Below are 25,542 nucleotides of genomic sequence, written 5' to 3'. Positions count from 1 at the left end.
GAGACACGTTAAAAGCAGGAATGGAAAACAACTGACTTTTAAAGATTTTGGAGTGAACCCATTCCAGAATATTCTCTTGCACCCACACTCCAAGCATGTTTTGAAACCTTGTGAAAAGTATCCAAAGCCAGCATCCATGTCACCACCCACTGACCCATATCACCATGACTGACCCGTGTCACCACACACCTCAGCTCCTGCACCAGCGTTTCAGAGCAGCTCTGTGCTGGCTCTATCCATTTCCAGCAGCCAAGAGGGACACTGGACATCCTGCAGCTCCCCAAATATCCCATAAGACACATCCACGGGTGCTGCAAAGAAATATCCCTTGGCTGTAAAGATGAATGTGAAGTAACAACTCAGCTGGCAATACCACCAGCCTTAGAATGGTGGGACAGGTAGGAAATGGTGCTTTCTGTCAAATACCCCAAAAATGCTGGACCAGGGGCAGAGAAAAGCATTTACTGGTGCAGTGGTATGGAGTGCAGCCACCCCCTCTTTTGGCACTGTCAACCAGCCTGCCCCTGTAATGACAATACTGCCACAAAGGCACCAATAAACACTAAGAATGGCTGCTGCAGTAAAACAAGATCAAGGACAGTCTATTGCTGGTGTAATTTTAAGCAGCTCCCTGAAGTTACTCCAGGATAAATACAGTCAGTACAGACTAAGGAGCTGGTAGTTAGGTTAAACAGCTTGTTTATTTATCTAACAAAAACCTCTTGTGGGAAATGTTTATCTTCCTAAGGGTAGCTCATGAAAGTGAGCAGCACCAGCACAGTGGGACAGCGAGCACTTCCCCTCAGAGCACTGCCCTCACCGGTGCTTAACCTCTCACTGTCACAGGGGCTCAGAAAAACGGCAAATTTTTCTTCTCCTTCCTAAAATCAGTTTCACCAAATGGATGCAACTGCAGGATTTATCAGCGGTCAGATAATTCTTTACAGAAGATACAACATCACGTGCTTTGTCAGCCTTTAGAACACAGGGTCAGAATTATCTTAAGCTGCCCCTTTTCCCTCTTTGCTGTTAACTAGTGACAGTAGCTAAAAGAGATAATCAGAGGTTGGAGTTTCGCAACAGATGAGAAGAATGTGGCTGCAAGCCTGCAAATCTTGCTCACCAGCCAGAGCAGAGGATCAGTTATGCAAGGCTGCATGTGGATTTTGACCAGATGTAGCAAACAGTCCCTTTCTCCTCTCTTTTCCATTTGGAACAATAAAACTGGAACTGTGAGCCATTTCCTATCATTTATCAGATCACTCTGGAAGTTGATTTTCTCTGCCCATTTTCTGGAAAATAAATAAATAAATTGCACTTTCTGCAAGCATTGCATCCAGAAATGATGTACTATGTGACATCACCAACCTTGGGTTTGCAGGGGTAGTAGCACCTTCTTGGCCTCTTTTCTGAAGAATTCCACTTTCATCCAGCTCTCCTGTCACCTGCATGGCTCAGTCTCCCATCCACACAACAGAGATTCCTAATTTGGAAAAGAAATATCACCAAACCCTTCACGGTGTCCAGTGTAGTCACAAGTTGAGCTCAGAGAAAACGAGGTATGCCAGTGAAAGGAGTCAACTGAGCACTGTGAGGAAGGAGAGCTCCATCCAGAGTAGCTACCACACTTGACTCACTGTTGAAACATCACCTACCCATGGAACCCAAGGTCATCATCAGTCCCACCATTTCGATCTAACAAAGTCCCATTACACCAAAATCTATGGAGAAGTAAAACTACAAACTCTAAATTCAATCTGGTAATGGTCTAATTTTTATGAATAAATTAACAGCAGGAATCTTACAGCCTACATCAGAAGAGGTGTTTTCCAATCACCTTCTTGGCCAAGAAAAAAGAATATTACTGATGAGAAATTAAGCAAGTAGTAACTGATCTCCTGTTACTGCCAAAAGGAACTGGAATTTTGGATTTCATTATTGAAAGAAAAAAAGGACAAGATTTGTCAGCTACACACATCGACACACAGATTGTTGCTGGAATCAGTAAAATCCTTCCTAGTCAAAGGCTCCATAACATCCTGAATCCAGCCCCTAGCGCTGTTTGTCATTGTCTTCATTTGCCTTTTAACACCAACTAGCTTTTCTTCTGCTTGTCTTCAGCTGTTTTTCACAGTACCCAGGGCAGAAGCATCATGTTACAGCAGATACAGCAGCCCCTCACAACACCCAGAGCCCAAACCATGGAACAAATGGAAGATTTTCACCCCTGTAACTCATTACCTGGTAAAACTGCCCTAAAAACAAGGAGCGTGGAGTTCATCAGAGCCCAGCACATCCTCTGCTTTGCTACCTCCACCAGCACACTCTGATTGTGTAATCCTATTTCTCTCTCCAGGAAGCTGCATTGCAGCAATAGCTGTGGAGCAAAAAACAAGGTTTGCTTTATACTGGAGCTGAGAGGAGAGAACACAGCAGTGAATGGCAGCACAGTCCATACAGGTAAAACACATCCCTCACCCTGCAGCACAGTCCATACAGGTAAAACACATCCCTCACCCTGCAGCACAGTCCATACAGGTAAAACACATCCCACACCTGTAGATGGTCCCTAGAGGAAAACCACATCCCTCACACCTGCCATGGGGGACCATCACTGTCCTTGTGCTCAGCTTTTCCTGAAGTGATGCACTTGTCAAGGATGAAGGAGTCAAGGCCTCCAGCCTGTCCACAGCACCCTGTGGCAGGATTAAGCTCTGGCCTGTTGCCATGAAGCATTTTATGCCTGAAATCTGTCCCGTTATGCCAGAGCAGTTTGGTTTGGTTTCTAACAGCTTTTTAACCTGCCACGTTCTCCAGTTCCCACTGAGGCCATCGTTTATATCATCAGATTTATACAGTGAGTTGTTAAAAAAGCTTTAATCCAAACCTGCTCCCTCCATCCTACTCCCAGTGTCCTGATTTTTTTGGGTGTACATCACAAGACTAGTATCAAGCAAGCACCTGGTGAAAAATATGTCATTCATGACAGATGTGGAAAGAGAGATGTCAGAGAGGAACAAGATGGTTGGTTCCCATTATTTGACATCTGACATGAAGAGGACAGACAGATTGGCAGGAAACACAATACAAACAGAAAAAATATGACTGCTAATAGCTTACACCAAGCTTATTTAAAATACTCAATTTTCATGTTATTTACATTATTTATTCACATTTTTGTATTACTGCCAGACCAATCAAAACATATGAGTTGATTTCAGTTGTTTGCTGTCAAGGGATGCTGCCAAGAACCTCCACACACTCCATCTTTCGTTAAAAGAGGCAGTCAAAATTGGCATGCTGTGGTGATGCTCATAGTCTTTAATCAAGATTGAGCTTGATGAGTTACAAAATGAGGGATATTATTATTTCCTTTCCCTGCAAACCATTTTTTTCCCTGTTTTCCTCAGTGGCCTCTGTAAGTCTACGTTCTCACATCGCTTCATTCAGAAAGGAAAACTGCTGGAAGGGCAAGAGGTGACATCTCTTGTGAAAAAATCTGTAGGGTTGTTCATATGTTGGGGAGGAAGAGGAAGGGTTGATTTAATACCAAGACTACAGGCTACAAAGCTAGCATGAAATCATCCAGCACTGGGGTACAGATTTCCATAAGGAACTTGCTGCCTTGTGCTTTGCCCAGTACGAGGCTTACAGATGGAAGCTGGATACTTCAAAATTGAGCCAAACATCAAAAATAGGACATCATGAAAACATCATCACTAATTTATGTCTTCTTCCAGCACCCACTGTTCTGTTCTGTGAGAAACCAGTGATGAAACCAAGGTTACAAGGGGAGCGGAGGGGAAAAAAAAAAGCCATGAAAAAACCCCAATACCCCAACAAACAACTAGAAAGAAAACCTTGTGCTGGCAATCCACACCTTGGTAACACCTTTCCACTTTTCCCATAAACACATCACAGTGCTTTCTAGCCATCCAGCTGACCCACAGGTAACCTGTGTGCTCCAGGCTGAGCTGCCAGCAGGCAGGACAGCACCACTCCTCACTGCTTCCCTAAGTTTATTCTATCCCCATTCCAGTCTCCCTTTGCACATGAGCAGGTCTTTTACCCACCAGGCCAGTCTATGTTCTGCTGTGCCTCCCACAAGAGCTATAATGGTCTTCTAGACAAAAGGATTTGTTTTTAGAGCTGACAGGTAGGATTAAGAGTCCTTGAAACAGATCTGAGACGCCATGAAGACAAGGGCTGGAAAGCTGTGTGGGAGGACCGGTGGAAAGGGAGAGTACATCATGCTGATACTGCAGGCAGGCAAAAGGCTTCAGGAGAGAAAATCTGGTGCTCGTGACATGCAGATGACAAAAGAGATGAAAGGAAGTGTGAGAAGGACATGGTGATCCATGTATCCAAGCTCCCAAACATGGCTGGTACAGCTGGGAAAGCGGCACCATCAGTGGGGAACAGAGAGCAGACCTTGACACGGGAACCTGAACCCAAATCTCTGCTGACCCAGCAAAAAGGGAGTCAGCACAAAATAGGAATGTGCTAAACACCAAAGGAAGCACATGCAGGTTTCTCCCACAACAGCAGTCTCCTCCTGAGGCAAAGGGACAGCTTCCTGCTGGGAAGGCAGCATCTCAGGGATGCACTCCCAACACTGCTGCCCTTGTGTGGACACTTCCAACAGCAGCCCGTGCCTGCCAAGCTGGGCTAGGAAAGGGCACGTTGTCATATCCCAAACAGGCCAAGGCTAGGTTGGATTCCACCAGTGTATTTCAGCAGGTGCCAGGTAAGGATTGCTCAGTCTCTTTGCTGTTATCCAGCCAATTTTCAAGGTACACCAGGTTTCAAACTTCAGGCATTTTGAGGACATTGCTAAAAAAATTCCTAAGTAACACAGAATTATATATGGGTGCAACAGTTGCAAAACAATGTATTTTCATTTGTAAAATTAAAACTGAACTTTGCTTGGAGATGGCAAGGGAAATTCATTCGGGAATAAGGGATATTTCAAAGTGTTTGAGATAAGGAAAGCTGGAGACAGGTTTAGAAGTTGTTCTACTCTCAGAATTACAGCTGTACACTAAACTAGTAAGTTTGGCACTTCATCCTGTCACCTGGAACGCACTTGAGACATACTGAGTTTTTAGATTAATCCTTTAGCAAGCTGCAGTACTACCTCCAGAAACACCATCAGAATTAGATTTTAGTGTTTAGACTACCAAGTTTCACAAGAAGGCAAACACTCTCTGCCAATGCCAAGTTGCATTTCAGCAAAATCATAAAATCTAAACGGGAAACTCACCAAGTCTGAAGCTTTATTGCCTTTAAAGTGCCTTACACCTTGGTACAGAATATTATATAGTACACTCCCTTCAGACAGTGCCCCAAATAAGAGTTTGATACAATATAAGCCCTCATCTACACAAATATTTTATTTCCTCCATTAAAATTGAGGTTCACTAAAATAATGGCAGAGAAGACAATACAAAGGGGCATTGCTTAAGTATGAAGAACTAAGTTCATATTTCTTCAAGCTGTCAGCATTCTCTTACTAAAGGCAGTACTTTAGTTGAGTGGCTTTAGTGCTTTCTCAAAAGTAGATGTTCCTCCACTGGACAACAAGAGAGACAACCTTTTTCTGCAACACATAAACAAGGTTCCTACCTCATTCTTCTGCTAAATTTCTAGTACTGGCTAACTACAGGAAAATAAAAATATTTTGTGAAAGGAAAGTAAGATATTTTGTGAAAGTACAAACAATCTAATACAAGGCTGCAGTACAGAATCCTAGTCCCACAGATCAGAGGAGAGCCTGAAAGCCACAGTAATAGTTTACAACAATATTCTCTGTTTTATACACTTTGCTTGCTTTGGAAAACCCCCAGAATACTGCTGGTTTTGCACAAACACCATATGACTAAAAAAAATCACTGTCTCTGTTTTCCTGGCCCATAACTGTCATTTCAGACAACAGGATTGTGATCTGATAAAACAGATCCCAAAATTCAGAAACCAAGAGGGGACAGAGATGGATGGCTTTCAAGGCTGGGAGAATTATCTGCTTTTAGTTGGTAGCAGCTCTGACCCCTAAGGCAACCTCTTCTGTACATAAAGAAAAGAAATTTGAAAGCAGATCAGTCTGGAACAAGAACAGGGTGTTTTCAGCCCCTGGAAAAATAAATCCGTTACATAACTTTTAAAGCATATCCATCCTTCCACAGGCAACAGGCCCACAGTGATAATTATCTGTGTGGTGGATTCCCAGTCTTTTCAGTTGCAGTGCTCCTGATGTGTCATTTTTGCATCACTTACCTGTGCTTTCACAGCTCCCCACACATCAGTACCAGCTGCTTTTCTTCTGATGGAATCCAGCCCCTTTCTATTACTTACTCTTTCAAATGGGATAAGATACCTCACTATTTGATTCAGACTTACCATTATGCCTGAAAAACTCTTAAGAGCTTATAAAGAACTGTAAAAGAAGAGCAGGCACTACCAGAAAAGCCTGCTTGAACAGAAATGGTGCACAGAGATGGACAAGTTGCCACATACAAGGAGGAATAAAATGGTCTTTGAAAATAGTAGAGAGGAGAATTCTACATCTTACACGAAATGTGAGAATTACTCCATCAAGATCTATTCCTTTCTCTTCCCTGCTCCCTCTCACAAAGGCAAAGCCAAGAGCAAAGGAGATTCATCCAAGTTCAAAGAGTCCCCATTTGATTTAAAGTTTCTGGTATACAGCCAATCCAGTAAGATTTAAAGATACAACTGGGTTGTATCTTTGCAACAGAGATAGAACATTGAATGCTAAATTGTTCATATAGGATATACTTGTATCACCACTTAACAGCCCTTTTCTGAGACACTTCACAAGCTGTCTTCATTTGAACAAGAAAAAAATGGAATTTAATTTGTGCTTGAAACAGCTAAACATTTTTTAAAGCATTTCTGGAATAGACTCTCAATCCTAGAAGTCATAAAACGAAGCTAGGAAGCCCAGAACCAGATCCAATTTGTCCTAGAACAGCTGTGACGCCTTCCTCATTCTGTGCCCCTCAATGTTACAATCACTGAAAGTACAAAGTTAAGCAGCAGTAGAGGCACATGTCATGAGGTGACCTGAGCTGCTTTTGTCCAGGCCCAGCAATCAGAGCACAAGGCCAGGGCAGGAGCTGTCCCTGTCCCACCTGGCAGAGTGATCTGTGCAGCTGAACCTGCACACACAGGCACCTACTGCTGGGCTGCTGCCCACTGCACCTGTGGGGGACACAAGGCATGGTGTAAACTGCTCTCAAGCTTTGCTGTCAAGCACCACACCAACCAGACAGAGCAAGGGGAATCACCTGGAGACCTCTAAGGTGCTGGCAGGGGCAGCAAGAGCTGGTTTGAGTGTGTACACACATGGCTGGCAAGCATCTGAATTCCTGTCTGCTTCTGAAAGAATCCAGATCAGGATGTTCTCCTTTCCCAATGACAGCACAGCTGTCAGCAGGACACCTTCTGATTTGCTTGGTGTTTATTTGCATGCTGTGCTTGCTTACTGCCTCCTGGGCATAAATATCCAATTTTATCCACTTATTTCAGTTTATTTTGTGTCTGAACGCACAAGACATCTCACAGTACAGTATGCCTCTAAGGCTGTTATTCATCAGAAGACTAAAGGTCTAATAAAAGATGCATAAAACAGTTTTATTGTATTTTCCCCCATGCATTTTACAAGTGGTCAGCTCATCTCGTAACACCATACACTTACAGACTGAGCTCTCCTTTATCTGCAGATGTCTGCATCACTGTCTTCTGCACTCCAGATTGTCCAAGAGGTACCACACAGACACTCTGCAGACACAGAACACCTGAACACTGCTTCTGAGTCCAAAAGGCTACCCAGCAGGTAACTTGCAGTAATAGCTTTCTTTTGCTGTATCTATTCCACTTTCCCCATCGGTACAGTCACTCCAGTGACACTGATCTCACTGAGAAGTGCTTTAAACACTAAGGATGAAAAACACTACAAGATCCAGATATTACCCCTTTGCTGCGCTTCAGTATGGTGAGCTATGACCCATCAGTGACCTCCAAGCCTGCACTTGTAACTCCAGTCAGAGAAGACAAACTGTTTCCCAGACACAATTTTCCCAATATTGACATTACAGTAAAAACAATTAGAGTAAAAAAACCCAACAAAACAATGCAACAAGAACTGCAAAAATACCAAATCAATTTATAACACAACAACCAGATTGTAACAGGATTCAATAGGTAATTTCCTTCCTGTAGAGCTTCCAGAAGGTAACCCTTTTATACCAGTTGGTTTTCAACCTTTATCAAATTCCTTGTGCCAAACGATAGAAGCAAAGATCCTTTTAAGAACCCACACCCATCATGTGTGCCTTTGAACTGCAGGGCAAAATCCAGTACCATTCATTACTGATTACAAAATTACTCGGAAATCTCCCACAGCAGTTCAGTTTCTCTGTGCATCATTCCCTTCACTATATTCCATAAACAGAGAAGGGGAATCACAGAGGCAAAAGCCAAGCCGGGAAAAGGCAAAGCTCTGGCTGAACGGCCCCACGCTGCTTTAAGCACAAATGACGGCAAGGGAAGTGAAAGCAGGGATGTCTCAAGGCAAAGCCTGAGCAAGCCCCAGCTGGAGAACAGGAGACCGAAAAGAACCTCAGCTGAGGTGCAGCACCAGGCCTCCACTAACACCATTACTCAGCTGCCTGCAGCACCTCAGCGAGGCGACAGCTGCACGCAGAGTCAACCCCGCTCTCCCCGCGTACGCAGCTGGTTTTCTCACGGGTTTTGTGCCCTCGCCTTCCTTTTTCCCCCTTTCCCTGCCGCAGGTCCGTGCCGGGGCCCACCCGCTGCCCGGGCACAGAGCATCACGAACCCGCCTCCTGCTGCGGCCAAACACACGGGGAAAACAACAACCCCTCCTGCGCTCCGCGGTCCCCCGGGACGGCCGCCGGGATCCAGCACCGCGCTCCGGCCCGGCAGGGCAGGGACGCTCGAGCGGGCAGGACGGCACCAGCCCTGCGGCCCCCGCTCCCTGCACGGTGCCCTGGGGACCGCGAGGGACGGGCATCAGAGAGGGGCTCCCCCGGCAACGCGGGATGGAGGCGGTGAGAGAGGAGGGGTCCCCGCGGGGAACCCCGCTCCGGGCAGCAGCGGGTCCCCGCCGCGCCGGGAGCGCCGCGGGGCGGAGGCAGCCCTCCTTCCCGAGCGCCCCGGCCGCGGCCCCGCGCGGTTCCGCCGCTCACCGGGAGGTGCGGGGCTGCTGCGTGTCCTGCGGCGGCCGCGCTCCGCGGCGCTGGTCCGGGATGCGCTGGGATGGCCCCGCCGGGCTGGGATGCGCTGGGATGGCCCCCGGGCCCCGCCCCCCGCCCGGCCCCGCGCGCCGCAGCCAATCGGCGCCGCCGCCCGCGGCCCCGCGCGCCGCGCGACCAATGGGAGAGCGCGGCTGGGGCTCGGCCCCGGAGGGGCGGGGCCGGAGGGGCTGAGGGAGCGCTGAGGGCACGGCGGGCACGGGCACGGCGGGAGCCCCGCTGGGGCATGAGCAGCCGATTATCCCTTGGGAAATGGGCTTCCAGCCCTGCCCTCGGCCGGCCCCGCTTCCTACACCTCCGTGCGCCGTCGCGCATCCGTTTCCTAACCCTGACGGGAAGCTGTGGCTGCGCTGTTACAGCTCCACCTCGACCCGCTGTCCTCTCCGTGATGCCCCGTATTTATTTACCTGGTGCCCCTTGGGACATAGTTAATTTAGCAAAACGCAGCAACAGGGAAAGTCTGATCTGGGCTTCTAACTCACATTAGAAATTCAAATTGACCCTACTAGGATGTCAAACTCCAAATTTAAAACCCAAGCCTTCGTCAACGTTTAAGTCCGACCTAGAACAAACGTGTTTTTCTTGTGGGCAGAAGGGGCTTGTAGCGCTCGATGCACTGCACACAGCAGTGACACGGCACATGAATCCTCCTCCCCAGCCCCATGCATGTCCCTACCATTGACACGGTCCAGAACTGGGTGAGATTAAGTTCATAGCAGTAAATCTCTAGCCAGGATTCCATCCTCTCTGAAGACATCAACAATCAACTCTCTCTGCAGTGTGGGAGCGGGACTGCTGACCAGGACGAAGCTTAGCAGTAGTTTCCCTACAAGCAATAACGAGCCCTCCTGCTCAGTCACTGCTTAGTTCATCTACAGCAGACACAAAACTACCCTTGAAACTCCTACCCAATAACAAATATTATTATGTATATGGTCCACAACAGAACCTACTGCAAGCATGTTGAATTGTACCTGGACTCTCATCTCACAGAATTCTAGGTCTCATGCACGGTCTTGGTTTTCTTTGAGCATCTGGAGCTGTTCTTTTTGCTGCAAAAACAAATTTGCAGATGATGTTACAGGACCTTTCTGTTCCTGCACACATCACTCAAGACTGGGCCATCTATGCCTCTTTATTACCACTTATTCTGCATAGAACCCTTACATCTGTCAGGTTATTACAGTAAGAAAGATTTAATGGTCCAAAATTGCAAAGAAGGTGGCAGTTTAGCCATTAAGATGGCAGTAAGCCATTTGTATCAGAAAGGATAACGAAGCACTTGAACAGATTACTGGGAGAAATACAGGATGTCTGTGATGAGAACACTCATCAAGATTCTCAGGTGAATGTGATTCTGCTTTGAGGGGAAAATAGAGCAGATAATTTCTTGGTGTCCCTTCTGATCAATCTTCAATGTAAACCTGCTACTGATAACCCATAGAACAAGAACTGAGTAAGGCCATTTCAGAGCTGTAAACTTTACTTTTCTCATGGTATCTTCTGTCCAACTCCCTGTTAACTTTCTTGCCTAATTCATTATATGTACTTCTACTCATCTTTGAGGCAGGAGTTATGTTACTTTTTAATTAACATCTTACTCATCACTATCTGATGAGCATTCCCTTTGAATATTTGCTCAAGAAGCTTAGAGAATACACTCACTCTGCTGAAGAAGCAAGGGATATTCCTTCTTATCTCCTCTTCCTGCCACCAGTGGCGCTGGCTCAGGCAAGCAATCTGTGAACACACACACATATATGTAGATATTTTGTTACTGCCTTTGAGTGCTGGTATTGTTAAAGAAATTCCGTGTGCCATCTGCTGGGAGAAACCTTCTCTGAGGCAACCTGCTATACTGACACAGCTGACTGCCCTGCTGGCAGCCTGAAGAGGCTGTTATTTTTCAGGAGGACCCTTTATTCTGTTAATGCACCACCTTCCAGCACAGATGTGCAGGACACACAGAGAGTCAGGGTCAGGATGAGTGCAACAACAAGAGAACACAAGCCTTTGGATACAAAGGGTTGTCACACATCACAACATAGGACAGCCTGGCAGCAAGAAGTAGCTCATTTTCAAATCCTCCTACTTGACTTGAACCTACAAAGTTTTCAGGTTATGAGCGCCACGATCACACTGAGGAGGTGAACTGCATTTTAAAGACAAGTTGCTAAGCATCAAGTAAATAATCCTCAACTTACTTTCAGATTGAAAAATCTCTACAAGTTTATGAGGCAGGGAGCTATCCTTGCCATGTCACAACAAGCAGATACACAGGAATTCAGCATCCACTTTTCAGGAGCAATCTTCAGTTTTCTGTACCCAACACTCAGCAACAACAACTGCCTTTAAAATCAACACCAGCATTTGTCCTGCACAGTCCTGGCAGTCTGACTACAGCTGTGTTCTCAGGCACATGACTGAGGTAAATAAACGCCATGCACTGCCACGTGTTAAGAGTAGACTCACACGTAACTCCAAAGTGGATCCAACTATACATTGCCATCAAAATAGTTGGGCTGCCCTCTCTTCATATGCCCAGTAACAAATCTCTACTGATGACCTTGACTGGATCACAGGAGTCGGTTGGATTAGATCTCATTGATCCAGTGGAGAAATACACTTGCAATTAGGTTTCCTTGGAATCAAAAAAAATCTGACTCAGATTGCAAAATTGCTGTAGCCAACACTATGGAAGGGGATAATACATAACTAGGATACGAAATAAGCACAATAAGTAAGGAATCTCAAACACACAGAATTATTTCTCCAAGTCTTAAGATGCTGTCCATCAGAATGAAAAACAAAGCAAACAAACAAAACAAACCCAGCAATGCAACTGCCACAGACAAAGCCCTTAGTTCTCTCTCTGGTGAAAATGGAAAAGGACTGGGACTGGTGGTGGATGTAAAAGTTCACAGAACAGTCAAGTCAATGAATAGACAATCTCATGATAGTTATCTGCTATAAAACTTTGAGATCCAGTTTAAGTCTTGATCTTCTAATGAATGAAAAGTCCCTACCACGCACACAAAGTTACATCCAGTTTTTCCTAGAATGTTTCCTGAATGTTCCAAACTGCTAGAGGCAGCCTGCTAAAGCTACTGTTAAAAAGTAGGTAATTAAACACCGCCTTTTTTTTTCAGGATTATTTCCACTGTAACTTCACTCCACTACACACATCTGCAAGTCTAGGTGAGAAATGCAGAACCACTCATTCAACCTAAACTGTTACTCCGAAATACAATATTGTTAAACCAGAAAGGAACAGGGTGTTTAACAAACTGTAAAAATGTTTTGACTCAAAGTGTTGTACAGCAGATGGAGCTACAAGTATAGCCCAAGAATAGCCACCTACACTTGAGAACACTCAGTAATGATAAATATAAAGGATGTATCCCAACAAGTATATTCAACAACTTTCCTTTCTACTGCAAAATGACACACAGACATTCACAACAAAGCAACTCTCAAAGTTTCACATCAACAAAGACTGAAAAGAAATAAAGGTAATTAGTTAATTTGGTAATTTTTACTTTGACTGTACTCACAGGGAATGTCCATCATCATCTAATAACCTTTCATCTCATAAAAGAACACAAAAAATAAGTCTTCATACACACAAACAGGTTATGAAATAATTGACCTAAACCAAATGAACTAAACCAAACATAAAACAGACTTTCAAGAAGTCAACCACATGCTTCTAATGAGTGTTTGCACACTCCCACCAGTCCCAGGCTGGAACAGCTCCAGCTGGAACACTCTCCTAATGCTGAGGAATCCAGTGGGCACAAGGATTTCCGTGACACTGGACATATGGAAAGTGATATAAACATAACAGTACACATAACATTTATTAAAGTACAAACAGATTTTTGGTTTAAATAATAACACGGGAGAGATTGAATCAACATATTGTACTTTAATCCAAAAGCTAAGGCCCCATTTGTGTGGGCAAGACATTCTTGTTCACCTTCCTCCCCCCAGCCTCACATGTATATGCTGAGGGTAGAATTCCAAACATTTAAGGAGCTGTAGCACATCATTTCACATGGTACCTTCTCATCCTCAACCTGGCTAGACAGAATAGCTTGAAAATTCCTGCAGGACAACATAGATCCAAGACCTCTGTGGAATATTTTCAGAGGCTCAAACAAAATGCATCTTGTCTCTTCTCAGTTCAGACTGTGGCCCTAAACTAGATTGATTTAGATAGGACAAACTGGAAATTAAGGAAGAAGTTTCATAAATAAATTGCTTCAAAAAATTAATCAAAACCAAATAAATCTTGCCCAGAACACTGTTTCACAAATGTCCACAAATACAAATAATGTGGGACTGGGATGAGACTGAGAACAGTGTCCATGTTCTGAAAACTAAAAAGGAAAATGCATGACATCTGCAAATCAGCCACATGGAAAAGGTTCAGTACTTCTCTGTCAGACTCTAAAACTGCAGTCATCAATCCCAAAGAGCAAGTCACTGTGTCACTGCCATTGTCTGGCATCCAGCACATACTGTGAAGATCCACACGAAACAGTTTTGTAAAACAAACACCAAAGAAGCCACGTCCAAGTGCCCAAGTCCAAGAAAACAAGTGCCAAACCCAAAACTTGCTGAAGTAAAGCAACTCTGCAATACTTTCTGAGAACACAATTCCACCAGGAAGATATTTTTCTTGGGGTGAAAATCCTTTTTTTAATAAAACATCCAAATTGCCTTTATAATTAGATAAAGATCTTCTCTTTCCTCATGTGCCTGTCACGTTAGGTGTTCAGCCATGACCTTCCACAATTCCTGTAGGAGCAGAAAAAATACATACAGGTATTTTCTCAGATCAGTAGGTTGCAATTATGAAAGTTCAACATTCCCACTATAAGACAAGTTTTAAGACATATCCTACATTCCAATGCACAGAGAGTATCCATCTATGGATGGATACTAAATCCATCTATGTAATCTCCTAGAATGACTACCAAATTATCTTTGAAACAGAGCAGTATCATTGATTTCTTCATTCTTATAGCATGATTTTAAAAAGTAATTTGTATTTAGTGTAAGATAATTTGTGTTAAAATAATTTCATCGGTCTGCATGACCTTCTGCAGTATTTTGATTGATAATCTTGCTCTTTTTCTTAGCCTGTATTGACAAATGCTTTCAATAATGCTGGTAAAATACAGCTGAACAAATACTCAATTTACTGAGGAATCAAGGTGTCAGAAATGCAGGTTTTATACAAACACACAACCCCTTCTCAATCTGTTAGACAGTGAGGACGAAAACAGATCACTTTATTTCTTTAGAATAAATTAATATACACTTTGTCTGCTATACAAAAGACTATTAAGCAGGACATCTTGAATTGTGACATTATCCTTAATGATAAATAAAAACATAAGCATTTTAAAAATACATGTATTTTGAGGACCAGGAGCCTTCCTCAAATAGCCAGGGAATGAGTTTACACTTTTAGGTATAATCCAGGTTACTTTTATATGCTTGTAAAACTTTTGAACAAGTTTTGTATGAATGTTTTATGCCTGAAGATATCAGCATTAAGCGAAATAAATCAGTGTCATGAAGTAATTGTGGCCCCTGTAATCTTACTGCATGTACACACAGCTATAGTATGTTGACTACATTATTTCTTAGTACCTGATTTGCCATCCTGGTACAAGATTGCAAGTTCCCTGAAAAGATCTGTCAGATTGGACTATTCTAGAAGCCAGCAAGCTGTTAGCCAGCCTGCATAATATTCCTAAGAGAAGATAATTTGAAAAAAAATGGAGAAAAAGAATCATAAGTGCTTGTGAGCTAATTGGATAACCAGAAATAGTATATTTGACATGTTTCTGAGTAACAGAAGCTAACAGCTAATCAACTTCTTCAGAGGTATCAGAACATTATTTCCCGAACCCCGAACTGGGAAAGGAGTTACTAAAACTATGAAATGAAAGCTCTTCTACAAGCAAATAAAGGAGATATTGGTCTGATTTTCTAGTCAATCACAAAAATTTTATTTTACAAAGTAAAAGCTCCTCATCCTTTGAGGGACTGAGTGCAGTCTCAGCCACTCAACTGCTGGTGATAGAAAATCAACTCTGCCCCAGCCAAAACCGGACTTGTGTCAATCTAGTTCAGATTGTGTAAGCACAAACAAGAACCATTTTAAACCAGCAAAAAACTAAGTGGAAATAAAAGAAAAGTAATGTTTATTCTCCTGTTCTTACTTCACGTCAAGTCAACAGCTGAATACTAATTTGAGATGATTAGCCTGACACGTTACATTTATTTTCATGAATGTCACTTACCAGCTGCTCAATTCGTTCATAAACAAGAAACTGGCAGAAATCAGCCTTAATGGGCTCCACAGTATATTTAATTTTTCTATCTTGAAGGTTCTCCAAATCATTCAGATTATTTCTAAAGTGACTGTAGGCTTCACATGTAACATCCATATGTCTTAAAGTGAAGTTCAGCCTGGCAAGAGAATATTTAATTTAAAACATCTCTCCTGTACTGTCATCTTAAATGGGTGTGTAACTTTGCTCAGCTAAGTGGGTCTTCCCAGCATAATTAACTCCCTTCAACAGCCAAAAAAATGTACACCCCCCCATTCCTGAAAAGCTGACAAGATTTATGTTAGCATCAATACACAATAACTCTTGCATGAATCCTTCCATGGATTTTAAGGCACTTTGCCAAACAGAATCATTGTCTTGGCTTCCTGGACAAACACTTGGCACCACATCATAGGACTAGCTATTGCTACATATCTCCAGAGATTTAAGCAAAGCCTATCTGTATATTAGTTTATGATTGGACTCCAACAAATAAAAGCATTCAATGATTCCTTCAAAGAAAGCAAGGGAAATCGTTCTAGAGGCACTAAAGCTGGGAAATATATATCCTCATCCTAAGCCCCTTCATTCCACTCCATGATCTCAAAAATATATAACAAATGTTCTCAGGCATTATAGAATACATCAATCTAGCCACCTATTTATCTTGATTTGCACAGAGATTATCCCATACAAGACAAAGGCAGGACAACAAAAGCCAAACTCTTGTAAAACTCAGATTCTGAACTGATAAAAATTAAGCATGCATAAAAATAAATGCTTGTCCTGAGCCTATACTGGCATCAACAGTGAAAATTAGAAGCCAACCTTCAACTAAAACAGATGTTTCTTCCAAATAAAGAAAGCATGCAACGTTTTTAGTGCTTTTTATTTTAAGTTCTTGGTAATACTTACCTCTTTTCTAATGCCAAGTAAACTGTGCAAGAATTTCTCAAGCTGTGTGTGATTCTATGCAACGTTCTGAACAAGGCATCTGTCAGGTCGTCATCATAGAACACTACAAGAAAAAAGATTAACAGCATAAAAGATGTATGTTGAAGTGTATTGTTTACTTAAGCTTCAGGTATGAAACAAAAACAGGCCTTAGTCTGATTATTCTAATCAAGCAAGTCACTATTTAAGTAAGTGCTGAAGTATGTTTTTATTGGCAATAACTGACCCTGTAACAGTATTCCCTGCTGCTTTTTATGTCAGGCTTTCTTTAAGTGTTCTCTTGTATGAGTGGGAATCACTTTCAGACATCTTACAAAACTTTAACAAGATTTTTCTCAGCCTGTAAATAATCTTACTGCAGAGCTAAAGAACACAAGATATCACAGCACATAGGACCTCATTTCTTACCAAAAAACCAAACCAAAGACATAGACTCTATGGGGAAGTGCAACATCTGAAACTGTTTTTCACGTTATGGAAAATCTTGGTCTAACCACCTATTTATCATTATTTGCACAGAATTTATCTGATACTACACAATGGTAAGACAACACAGGACTTCTGAAAGTCAAATTCACTTACCTGTGATTATGTTGAGTAATTTATTTAGTCACGAATAATTACCACACTGAAGGAAAGTAGTTTGCAACATCTGTTTTCCCATTGTTAAGACAGAAAGTAAATACAATTTTATAGAAAAGAAAAATACAGGCAGGAACACTTAAGGCAGAGCTTTGACAAATTAGGTAAGGATCTGACCTATTAGATTTTAAAAGCAAATTAGGTATGTTTAAATCATTACTCATAAGGCCCAAGTGTTTGATTGAAAAGGTCACTGTTTATATTTTCCTACCATCAGCTGCCATTATCACAGAACAGTGATCATGCAAATCAGCAATCTCTTCTTCAGACCAGCTGTAAGGAACTTCAGGATCTGTAAGAAAGAATATGGCTTTGGTGCACGTGATTAAATGTCTCAGATGCTTGAGAAAAGAAACTTCTTAACTCCTGTGGGCATCTGCTACTTCAGAGCACAGCACTGAAAGGAAACCAAACCCTCCCTCTGGCCATTCTGTGAAGTTCCCTGCAGTGCTCTGCTTTCTCTGTGGATTCTGACCCTCCCAAGGCCGACTGGGAAGCCCAGAATTTCCACTTCAGAATTTACAACCAATTACTACCCTGTAGCAAGGTCACAGATTTAACCACGTTGAAGTAAGTACACCTTTAAAAAAAAACCCAGATGTATCTTTGGATAAGTTTTGACTAAGTTTACTACTTCATCATGCTTTTTAAAGTTTAGACTTTGTTAAAAAGAAACTTTATTTGAAAGTCTAAAAAACATAAAGCCTTTTCAGCTTGCAGTATCAGATACTTCCATTAACCAGAATTTTTTTTTTGAGGTCCAAGAGAGGCTTTTGAATGTGTAAAGGATGTTTCTACTTGCTTGAATAGTTGCTCTATTTTTTTAGATGCATTACATCAAATTCAGCTTGGTGTGTACTTTCAACTAGGTGTACTTTCAACTATTTTTCCAGAGGCCTGTGTGCTGGAGGACTCACTTTATAAACACTGGAATGAGCTTTTCTTGATGGCTCTGAAGAGAAAAAAAATGCACAAAACCAGAACACCAAGCCCTATCTGAAAGGACCCATTGTAACCACCTACCAGTGCAGAATTCATCTTTCAGCCAGTCCAGTTCTTTCACTTTAACTTCCCCTCCTGTGGGTGAAGAAAGACCACATCAGTCACAAATGGCCTTTGAGAGAGTACCTGAGCAAAAGTAAACAGTCAAAACCTGTACTGAAACAAATGATGAAGATCTATTACGAGGACATATGAAACAAGTGAAGTTGAACTTCAGATCATCTGCTTTAAATCGAAACCCAACCATTAAATCAAAACCAGTTACCCACTCTCGAGAGAACAGAATGAAAGATCAGAAAGGCAACCTCTGTTCTCTTTGACACGTCTCACCCACAAAATACTCCTTTCCAGAGTTCTGCCTCTGCCATTTACACCCTGTTTATGTGACCCCTGGCCCCTGCACTTCTGTGATGCTCCCAAGGACCTCCGAGCAACTCACACTGTGACTGTGCAGGAACCACAGCTGGTCTAAAATGATGCCCAGAGAAAGGGTAAGTATTTTGCTCTTCTCAAAAGGAAGCTGTCCCACTATGGACCACACAGAGGTATCTTGCATCTTTCTTTAAGTCACTTTAAACCACACAAAAGACAAAAACACACCTGCACATGTGGATGTGCTGGGTAGGCAGTGACTGTGCTGTTTCATCCCAAAGCAGTTCACGTATAGGCAATTGCACAACCACTGACTATACAGCACTTACCTCCTGGCTCCATCAGGTGTTTGTTTAATGCAACATTTTGCTCACACATGGCCAGAAGATCTTCACCAACATCTGGAAAACAGTGACAATGCAATTAAAAATAAGAATATTGGGTATGAGGTGTGTATGCCCTTGACCTCTCAGACTAATACTTGAAGTTTCTCTCAAACTGATGAGATTAAGGACAATTCAGAGCAACTCTATCCACTGAGGATTGCTTCCCTTGTATCCTCCCCTTCCTTCTGTATTTCAGTACTAAGCTCTGAGGCACCCTTGAAAAAGAAGTTAATGTGTCCAGATTAAAATAGGTAGGAGAGGGATCTATCTTGAGTTCACAGCAACATATCTTGCTTTTAAACCCTTGTGCTTAAAAGCAGTGCTGCTTTCTCAAACCTTGAGAAAGTTCCTGTTATTTTTCAGTAAATAACACAACTTGATACACATTAATAAAATTATTAACTAAAACTGAACATATGAGTATGAAAGTAGCAGGATGAAAGCACTGCTTCGTGAAGTTCTATGAAAATATTTAACTGAAAATAACTGCCTTACCTGTGCAATAAACTCTCCTGGCAACTGTTCCCATGATAATACTTGTAATTCCAGTGCCACCTCCAAGCTCAAGCACTGAGCAACATCTGAATGTGTCCCGTTTAAACAGGATGTAATCAGCAAGAAGAAAGGCTGCACGCCAGACCTGGGGAGAAGAGCAGCAGTTCAAACTCAGTAAATTCTGAAGCACCACCCATGAACAGCAAGATAGTCCAAGGCAGAACACATACTTGTTTACCAACATCTTCTAAGGGGGTTGCCATAGTATGTTCTGTGGAAATGAAAGCAGAGCAGAAATAATTATCTCAAAATGTTGTTCGAATCAAGTTCCATAGTGGCAAGTTTGAAACTCAAGTCATGCTTCTCTTTCAAATATAAAACTCAACACCCTTCACTCTACATAATAATGGTAGATAATGCCAAACCCCAAATCTACCTAAGGAGTACTGAGTTTCCCATGGTATGCATACAACTGCCCAAATCACTTCTAGAGGAAAAAAGCTAAATGCAAAAATATTTGCAGTATCATAGTATTATGATTACTATCTTTTTTCACTGAACAACTGCTATTCCATTTCTAAGGAAAACCTATTTTTGTTTTACACAAACATATTTACCCCATTTCTCCTTGACTATTATTTACCTATTTTAACAACATCACTGCCGGTGCATTCTCGCTCTTCATCTTCAAAAGCATCTTCTCTCCCTTTCATCAGAATTACAGGGCACACTATATCCCTCAAAAGATCCTCTGCTTCTAAATCAGAGGCACTTCGAGGCCTTCTGACCACTTCCAAGTCTCCATCATCATCCAGCAGAGCTTCTACTCCTTCACTATTTAATTCTCTTTCCTTTTTCAGGTTACTCCTGTCCTTGTCGCACAGTTCATCTCCACCTCTGTACTGGTGTTCTCTTCCTCTTTTAACTTCTTCCACGTGTTTCTCAGATGCCAAATCTTCTGTGTTCCAAAGGAATTTGAAATATGACAGGAATACTGTAAGAACACAGTGGGGCAGGGAGGGAAAGTTAACACCAGATAAGACAGAATCTATGCACAATTTCCACACGAATGAAATTCTGGTATGTGTTTCACACATTAAAAATCTAGCTGTTAAAAAACTACACACATAACTTGAAATATAGTTCTATTTGCAACGAAGAACTATTTCTGTTGTTAAGTTCTGTCAGTAGAAATAAATGAGGCACTTCCACAGTCTACTGGCTGACTCAGCATCTCTGCAGTCACCACAGACATTTTAATCTGATTTAGTAACACTTATTTTAACAACTGGCAGAAGAGATGGTTTCTTACATGCTCCAAAAGTTCTTCTGTTCAGACAAGTTCAAATCAAGTTGAAAGCAGAATTAATAGAAGTTAGAATTTGGGTTCTTCTGGTTAAGATCCCTGCCTTGTAAGAAACAAGAGTGTTCTAGTAAAAAGCAAGTAGATTTTTTTTTTTTACTGTTTTAAAAGTCTTTAGGAATTCAAGCAACTTGAAGCCTTGAAACTGGCTCAGCATGAGAGAGCAGAAATAAGTGCACAGGAGACACCTGACAAAGCCAGAACATGCTGACACCTTAATTTTAAACTTAACTTTTTAAAAAGTCTTCAAGCTGATGACTTAAGCCATTGTTCTCAAAGACCAAATAATCAAAAAATATTTTGCAACAATCACCCAGTGACATCATTGTCTATTAAAATTTTAAGTTATCAGAACACGGACCTTGCAATTTTAATTATAGGAATCTGTACTGTCTGAACACCACACACGAGGAAGAACAAACATTCCACAGTCCTTCCATCTATGTTGATTCACAACAAAAGGGAAGAAATAAAGTGCTTGCCACCACTGCTTTTGACAATTTCACAATTTATGAAGTTCTGTTCCAGTTTCTTTAGGAAGCACGCAAGACATTCAAAGTTGGTCTGCTGTAATCTGACCAAAGTTTCTCTCGAGGGAAGACCATTTTCTCTAGATATAATAAAATCTTCATTGCCTGTCCCAGCATGAGAGATTTTTAAAGTCATCTACTGTTTGCATGATGGCCAGATTAAACTGTTTTGGGTATTTAGCAACTTAGAGGACGCAGTCAATGAAGGAAATGCTTTTGTTCTCCATGCCCATTCTGATCCTCTGCACGTTCTATGGCATTCAAAAGTTTTAAGGGAAAACTGACACAAAGGAGAAGAGCCTGAACCCCATAAACTTCCCTAAAATACAGCAGAATGGCAGTGGCAGATTGTCCTTGCATTTGTTAGAGTAAAAGCTGTCACACCACAACCCAATTCTTGTCTCCAGAACGAGAGGAATTTCCCAGACCAAGCTCATTCAGAGTAGGTAGAAGATGCTGTCATTTCATTCTGTTGAAAGGTTCTTTGCATCGAGCAAAATCACAGCAAACAAATGTCAAACAGCATGAAGACACACCACAGCATTGACTGCCTGGTTTTGACCTGATCAGGGTTAAAATTATTATTCACTTCTTTGTCAGGCTTTTGACAGGCCTACTTTTATCACTTTTAACCCTGTCATGTGCCAGAACAGCTGCAAAAGTTACTCTTTTCATGTCACAACTCGGTTTGAAGAAACAATTAACACTTCTGTCACAGCAGGACTTTTCCACAGAACATTTTACCAGCAGCTTTAAGGTCACTTTCCTTGACAACTTTATAGCAACCTACAAGCTGGCAATCAGCCAGGGGTGTTTGCAACTCATTCCACTACAGCCTTGACACTTCAAATTCTCTGTCAGTCAAAGCCATTGCTATTCTGAGTCTTCTTGTTGACAATTTTTAAAAACAAACAAACAAAAACTCCCACAAAATGCCCCAGACAAAGTTGTTAGGCTCCCCTGGAATATATAGTAAATCATCACATAAATAGTCACATAAAGACTTTATTAAAATTAATAAATTAATTACTGATAATTTTTACTTTATGCTTAAATTACCCCAGGGATAACCCCACGTTTATATATAAGAAACATCCCAACTTTTTATCATGATTCCCAAAGTGCTATATTGACATTATAGCTCAATGAACAAATAAATAAATAAAATTGAATCTGCAAGCAAGTTAATTCCGTTACTACTTCTCAGAAAGTATTTGTTAAGATAGGCTGTCTACAAATTCTACATTGTTTTCATTTCTGGAGTTAATTTCATGAGGAGAGTCCAGCCAGCCTTCTTCTTAAAGACTCAGTAGGAGGTCATTTGGCTTATAACTGCTTAAAATATGTAATTATTAATATCAACCACTCAAAGAAGGATTGAGCCATTACAAAGACATGAGTACAGTTAAAATACAGCTCCACCAGTCTAAGCACAACCCTACCTGGCTGTCCAACTGCATTCAGTCGTACCATGAGGTGTCTTTTGTTTGGGCAGTGCAGGTGAACATCAGACAGCACAGTGTCACTCCTGAACGTGGGGTTATCCATCTCCTTCTCTCTTACATCTACCATGATGTGCTGCTGAGAGGAACGTCAACACAGCCCATACAGTCCCCTGTGTAGTGCTGTCCCAGAGGGATCTGACACTCTTCTGTTAACAGGCATCCAGGAACAGCTTTGCTCAGCCAGGTAACCTCACAGCGTTCCTGAGGAGACCCCAGGTGAGAGGTGATCGTGCCAGCTCCATGCTCCAGTAAGACAGCAAGTTGCTCATCAGGATATTCAACCTAAAACAAAACACAGGCAGTTTTTAGCGATCTCCTGACACCGTCTGAACATTGCTCCAGCAGTTTTTCAGAAGATAAAAATCAGATTACACTGTCCAACAAAGCTGCAATGCTCCAGTGCTCCCTTTTACTGTGCTCCAAAGAATCATCAATACATAACTCTTGGTAGTGCAGTGCTCCAAAGAATCATCAATACATAACTCTTGGTAGTGCAGTGGCAGACACTGCATATTTTAGGAAGAACTGCTAATTTGTGTTAAAAACAACTTCCCCCCGAAAAAAGCAAATGTTACCATGAGTGCTAAATCAAGGTATTCAAAGGAAATAAGGCCTTACGTGCACAACTTCACTAGTTTAAGGGATCTTAAAGCTGTTCATAGAAATCTCTGAATTTTCTTAGAAACAGGCACTATTATCAAATGTGTTATCACAGGTTAGTCTCCCAAACTTCTTAAAAGGAGTATGTGCTCTTCCTGGAGAAAATTCAGTTCCCTTTACAAACCCCCACTAACTGGGCAGTTAATGTCTCCCATCTTTGACACTCTTTATTCTTCCATAGAAAAAAATCCAACACCTGAAACCATCCTCGCTACCTCACGTCCAAGGCTCAGCTGTCTCTATCCCACAACATGAACAAGGGAATTACCTCTTATGAATGGAAAAATACAGAGGACATTGATTTCCCTGTGTTCTACAAAACCTGGCATTTTGTGAAAGGGAACGTGAACTGTAGATCTGAAAGTGAAATTTGTGTCTTTAAAAACGTAAAAAAAAGTTTTTTAAGTTTCTAAAAAAACTTAGAAAAAGCTTAGATCACACATGCAAATCATCAAGCACTACATTAATTATTTAGTCAGCAAAGACACTTGGGTCTCACCAGCTATGAGCACCCCTAACACTCCTCAAAAACTGCTGATGCCATTTCCTATGTTGGCATTAATGCCTTGGAAGATTATGCTAAATTTTCTGTTATCTGATTGTTCTTGAACAAGATCACAGAATGGGTCAGGTTGGAAGGGACCAGAGTGGGTCATCCGGTCCAACCTCCCTGCTCCAGCAGCGTCATCCCAGAGCACACGGCACAGGTTTGCATCCAGATGATTCTGAAGTATCTGCAGGGAGGGAGACTGCACGCCCTCTCTGGGTGATCCGTTTCAGTGCTCGGTCACTGCGCAGGAAAGAACTTCTTCCTTATGATCAGGGGGAATTTCCTGGGCATCAGTTCCTGCCCGATGCCTGTTGTCCTATTGCTCAGCACCACAGAGCAGAGCCTGGTCCATCCTCTGACACCTCCCTTCACATTAGATACCTCCTATTAGATACCTGGTCCATCCTCTGACACCCACCCTTTAGACACTGACAAACATTCATAAGGTCGCCTCTCAGTCGCCCCTTCTCCAGGCTGAAGAGGCCCCGCTCCTAAGAGAGATGCTCCTGACCCTTGACCAACTTCGCTCTCTGCTGGACGCACATACACACGCTTAAAACGCTCCGAGCTTTACAAGGCAGCCTCTGTACCTGCAGTTATGCAGTTCTATGAACCTCTGCAAGACCTGCTCCCCCTCCCGAGCCGCCCTTTGCCCGCGGGAGCTGCCGCGGGGCACAGACCGCAGGCGCTCCCGCCGCCGGGGACGCGCCGGGCGCGGGGCTCCCGCTCCTCCGGACCGGGACCGGGGGCTGTGGGGGGACAGGTCCTGCCTGTCCCGTGTCCCTCCCAGGCAGATCCCGCCTGCCCCGGCCCCACCAGCACCTCCCTCGGTCGCTGCTCCGTCCGCCCCTTCCGCTGACGCCGCTGCCCGGCGGCCCCCGCGGGCCCGGGCGGTGCCTCCCGCGATGGGGGGAGTTCTTAATCTGAGAGTCATCGGCTGAACCCGGGTGAAAAAAAAAATTCAGCGCCAGCAGCCTTGCGCTAAAGGTTCCGCAGGAGTGGTTTCCGGGGTTTAAAACCCACGTTTCTTATCGCGTTCTTTTATTAATTGGTTTTAGCATCTCTCGCCGTGTCGCTTTTTCCGTGTGCGATTCCGTGTAAAAACATCCAAACGGCTTGAAAGCAAAGATGGAAAAACACTCTGCGGAGGCAAATAGGCGTTTCTTCCTCAGATCAGATAATGTCAGAATTCTACTATCGCCGTAAGATTAGCTGGAGCAACAGCAGTATGTGCTCACTTGTTTTGCTTAATTCTGCAGTTTTTAATTAGTCATGAACCAGGTGAAATGAACAGAAGACTGAGTTAGGTGTTGAGCAGAAGCACCATAACCAGAGTGCTTTGGAATGATTTAATAACAAATTTGTCTAACTCACAGAGTTAGTATCTACATTTTGGACCTTTGCTACAGATGATGGAAAAATTAAAGAGTCAGTGTT

General features: G+C 42.6%; 2 protein-coding genes across 3 annotated transcripts in view; both read right to left on the bottom strand.

The window, feature by feature from the left end:
• Window positions 1-9,327, bottom strand: part of ABAT (4-aminobutyrate aminotransferase) — a 53,297-nt gene extending 43,970 nt beyond the window's left edge. Inside the window, exon 1 of one of the 2 annotated variants that reach the window (XM_017808987.1) lies at window positions 9,231-9,327. The gene's annotated coding sequence lies outside the window, so the exon portion shown is untranslated. Of the gene's footprint in view, window positions 1-1,368; window positions 1,388-9,230 lie in introns of those variants that run through there. The other variant, XM_017808989.1, reaches the window with a different exon arrangement.
• Window positions 9,328-13,204: 3,877 nt separating this feature from the next.
• Window positions 13,205-24,810, bottom strand: METTL22 (methyltransferase like 22). Its single transcript, XM_017809092.1, has 11 exons — window positions 24,696-24,810; window positions 22,833-23,177; window positions 20,141-20,491; window positions 19,728-19,768; window positions 19,498-19,642; window positions 18,946-19,017; window positions 18,266-18,319; window positions 17,454-17,534; window positions 16,562-16,664; window positions 15,617-15,785; window positions 13,205-14,099 (listed from the first exon to the last, which is right to left on the bottom strand). Exons 2-11 carry the CDS (start codon window positions 22,960-22,962, stop codon window positions 14,064-14,066), a joined length of 1,182 nt encoding a protein of 393 aa, XP_017664581.1. The 5' UTR covers window positions 22,963-23,177; window positions 24,696-24,810; the 3' UTR covers window positions 13,205-14,063.
• Window positions 24,811-25,542: the final 732 nt, after the last annotated feature.

This window comes from Lepidothrix coronata, unplaced genomic scaffold (assembly GCF_001604755.1).
Source record: "Lepidothrix coronata isolate B3197 unplaced genomic scaffold, Lepidothrix_coronata-1.0 Scaffold24, whole genome shotgun sequence".
Classification (NCBI taxonomy): Eukaryota; Metazoa; Chordata; class Aves; order Passeriformes; family Pipridae; genus Lepidothrix; species Lepidothrix coronata.
The sequence above is the reverse complement of the archived record's forward strand: the minus strand, read 5'-3'. Positions and strand labels throughout refer to the sequence as shown.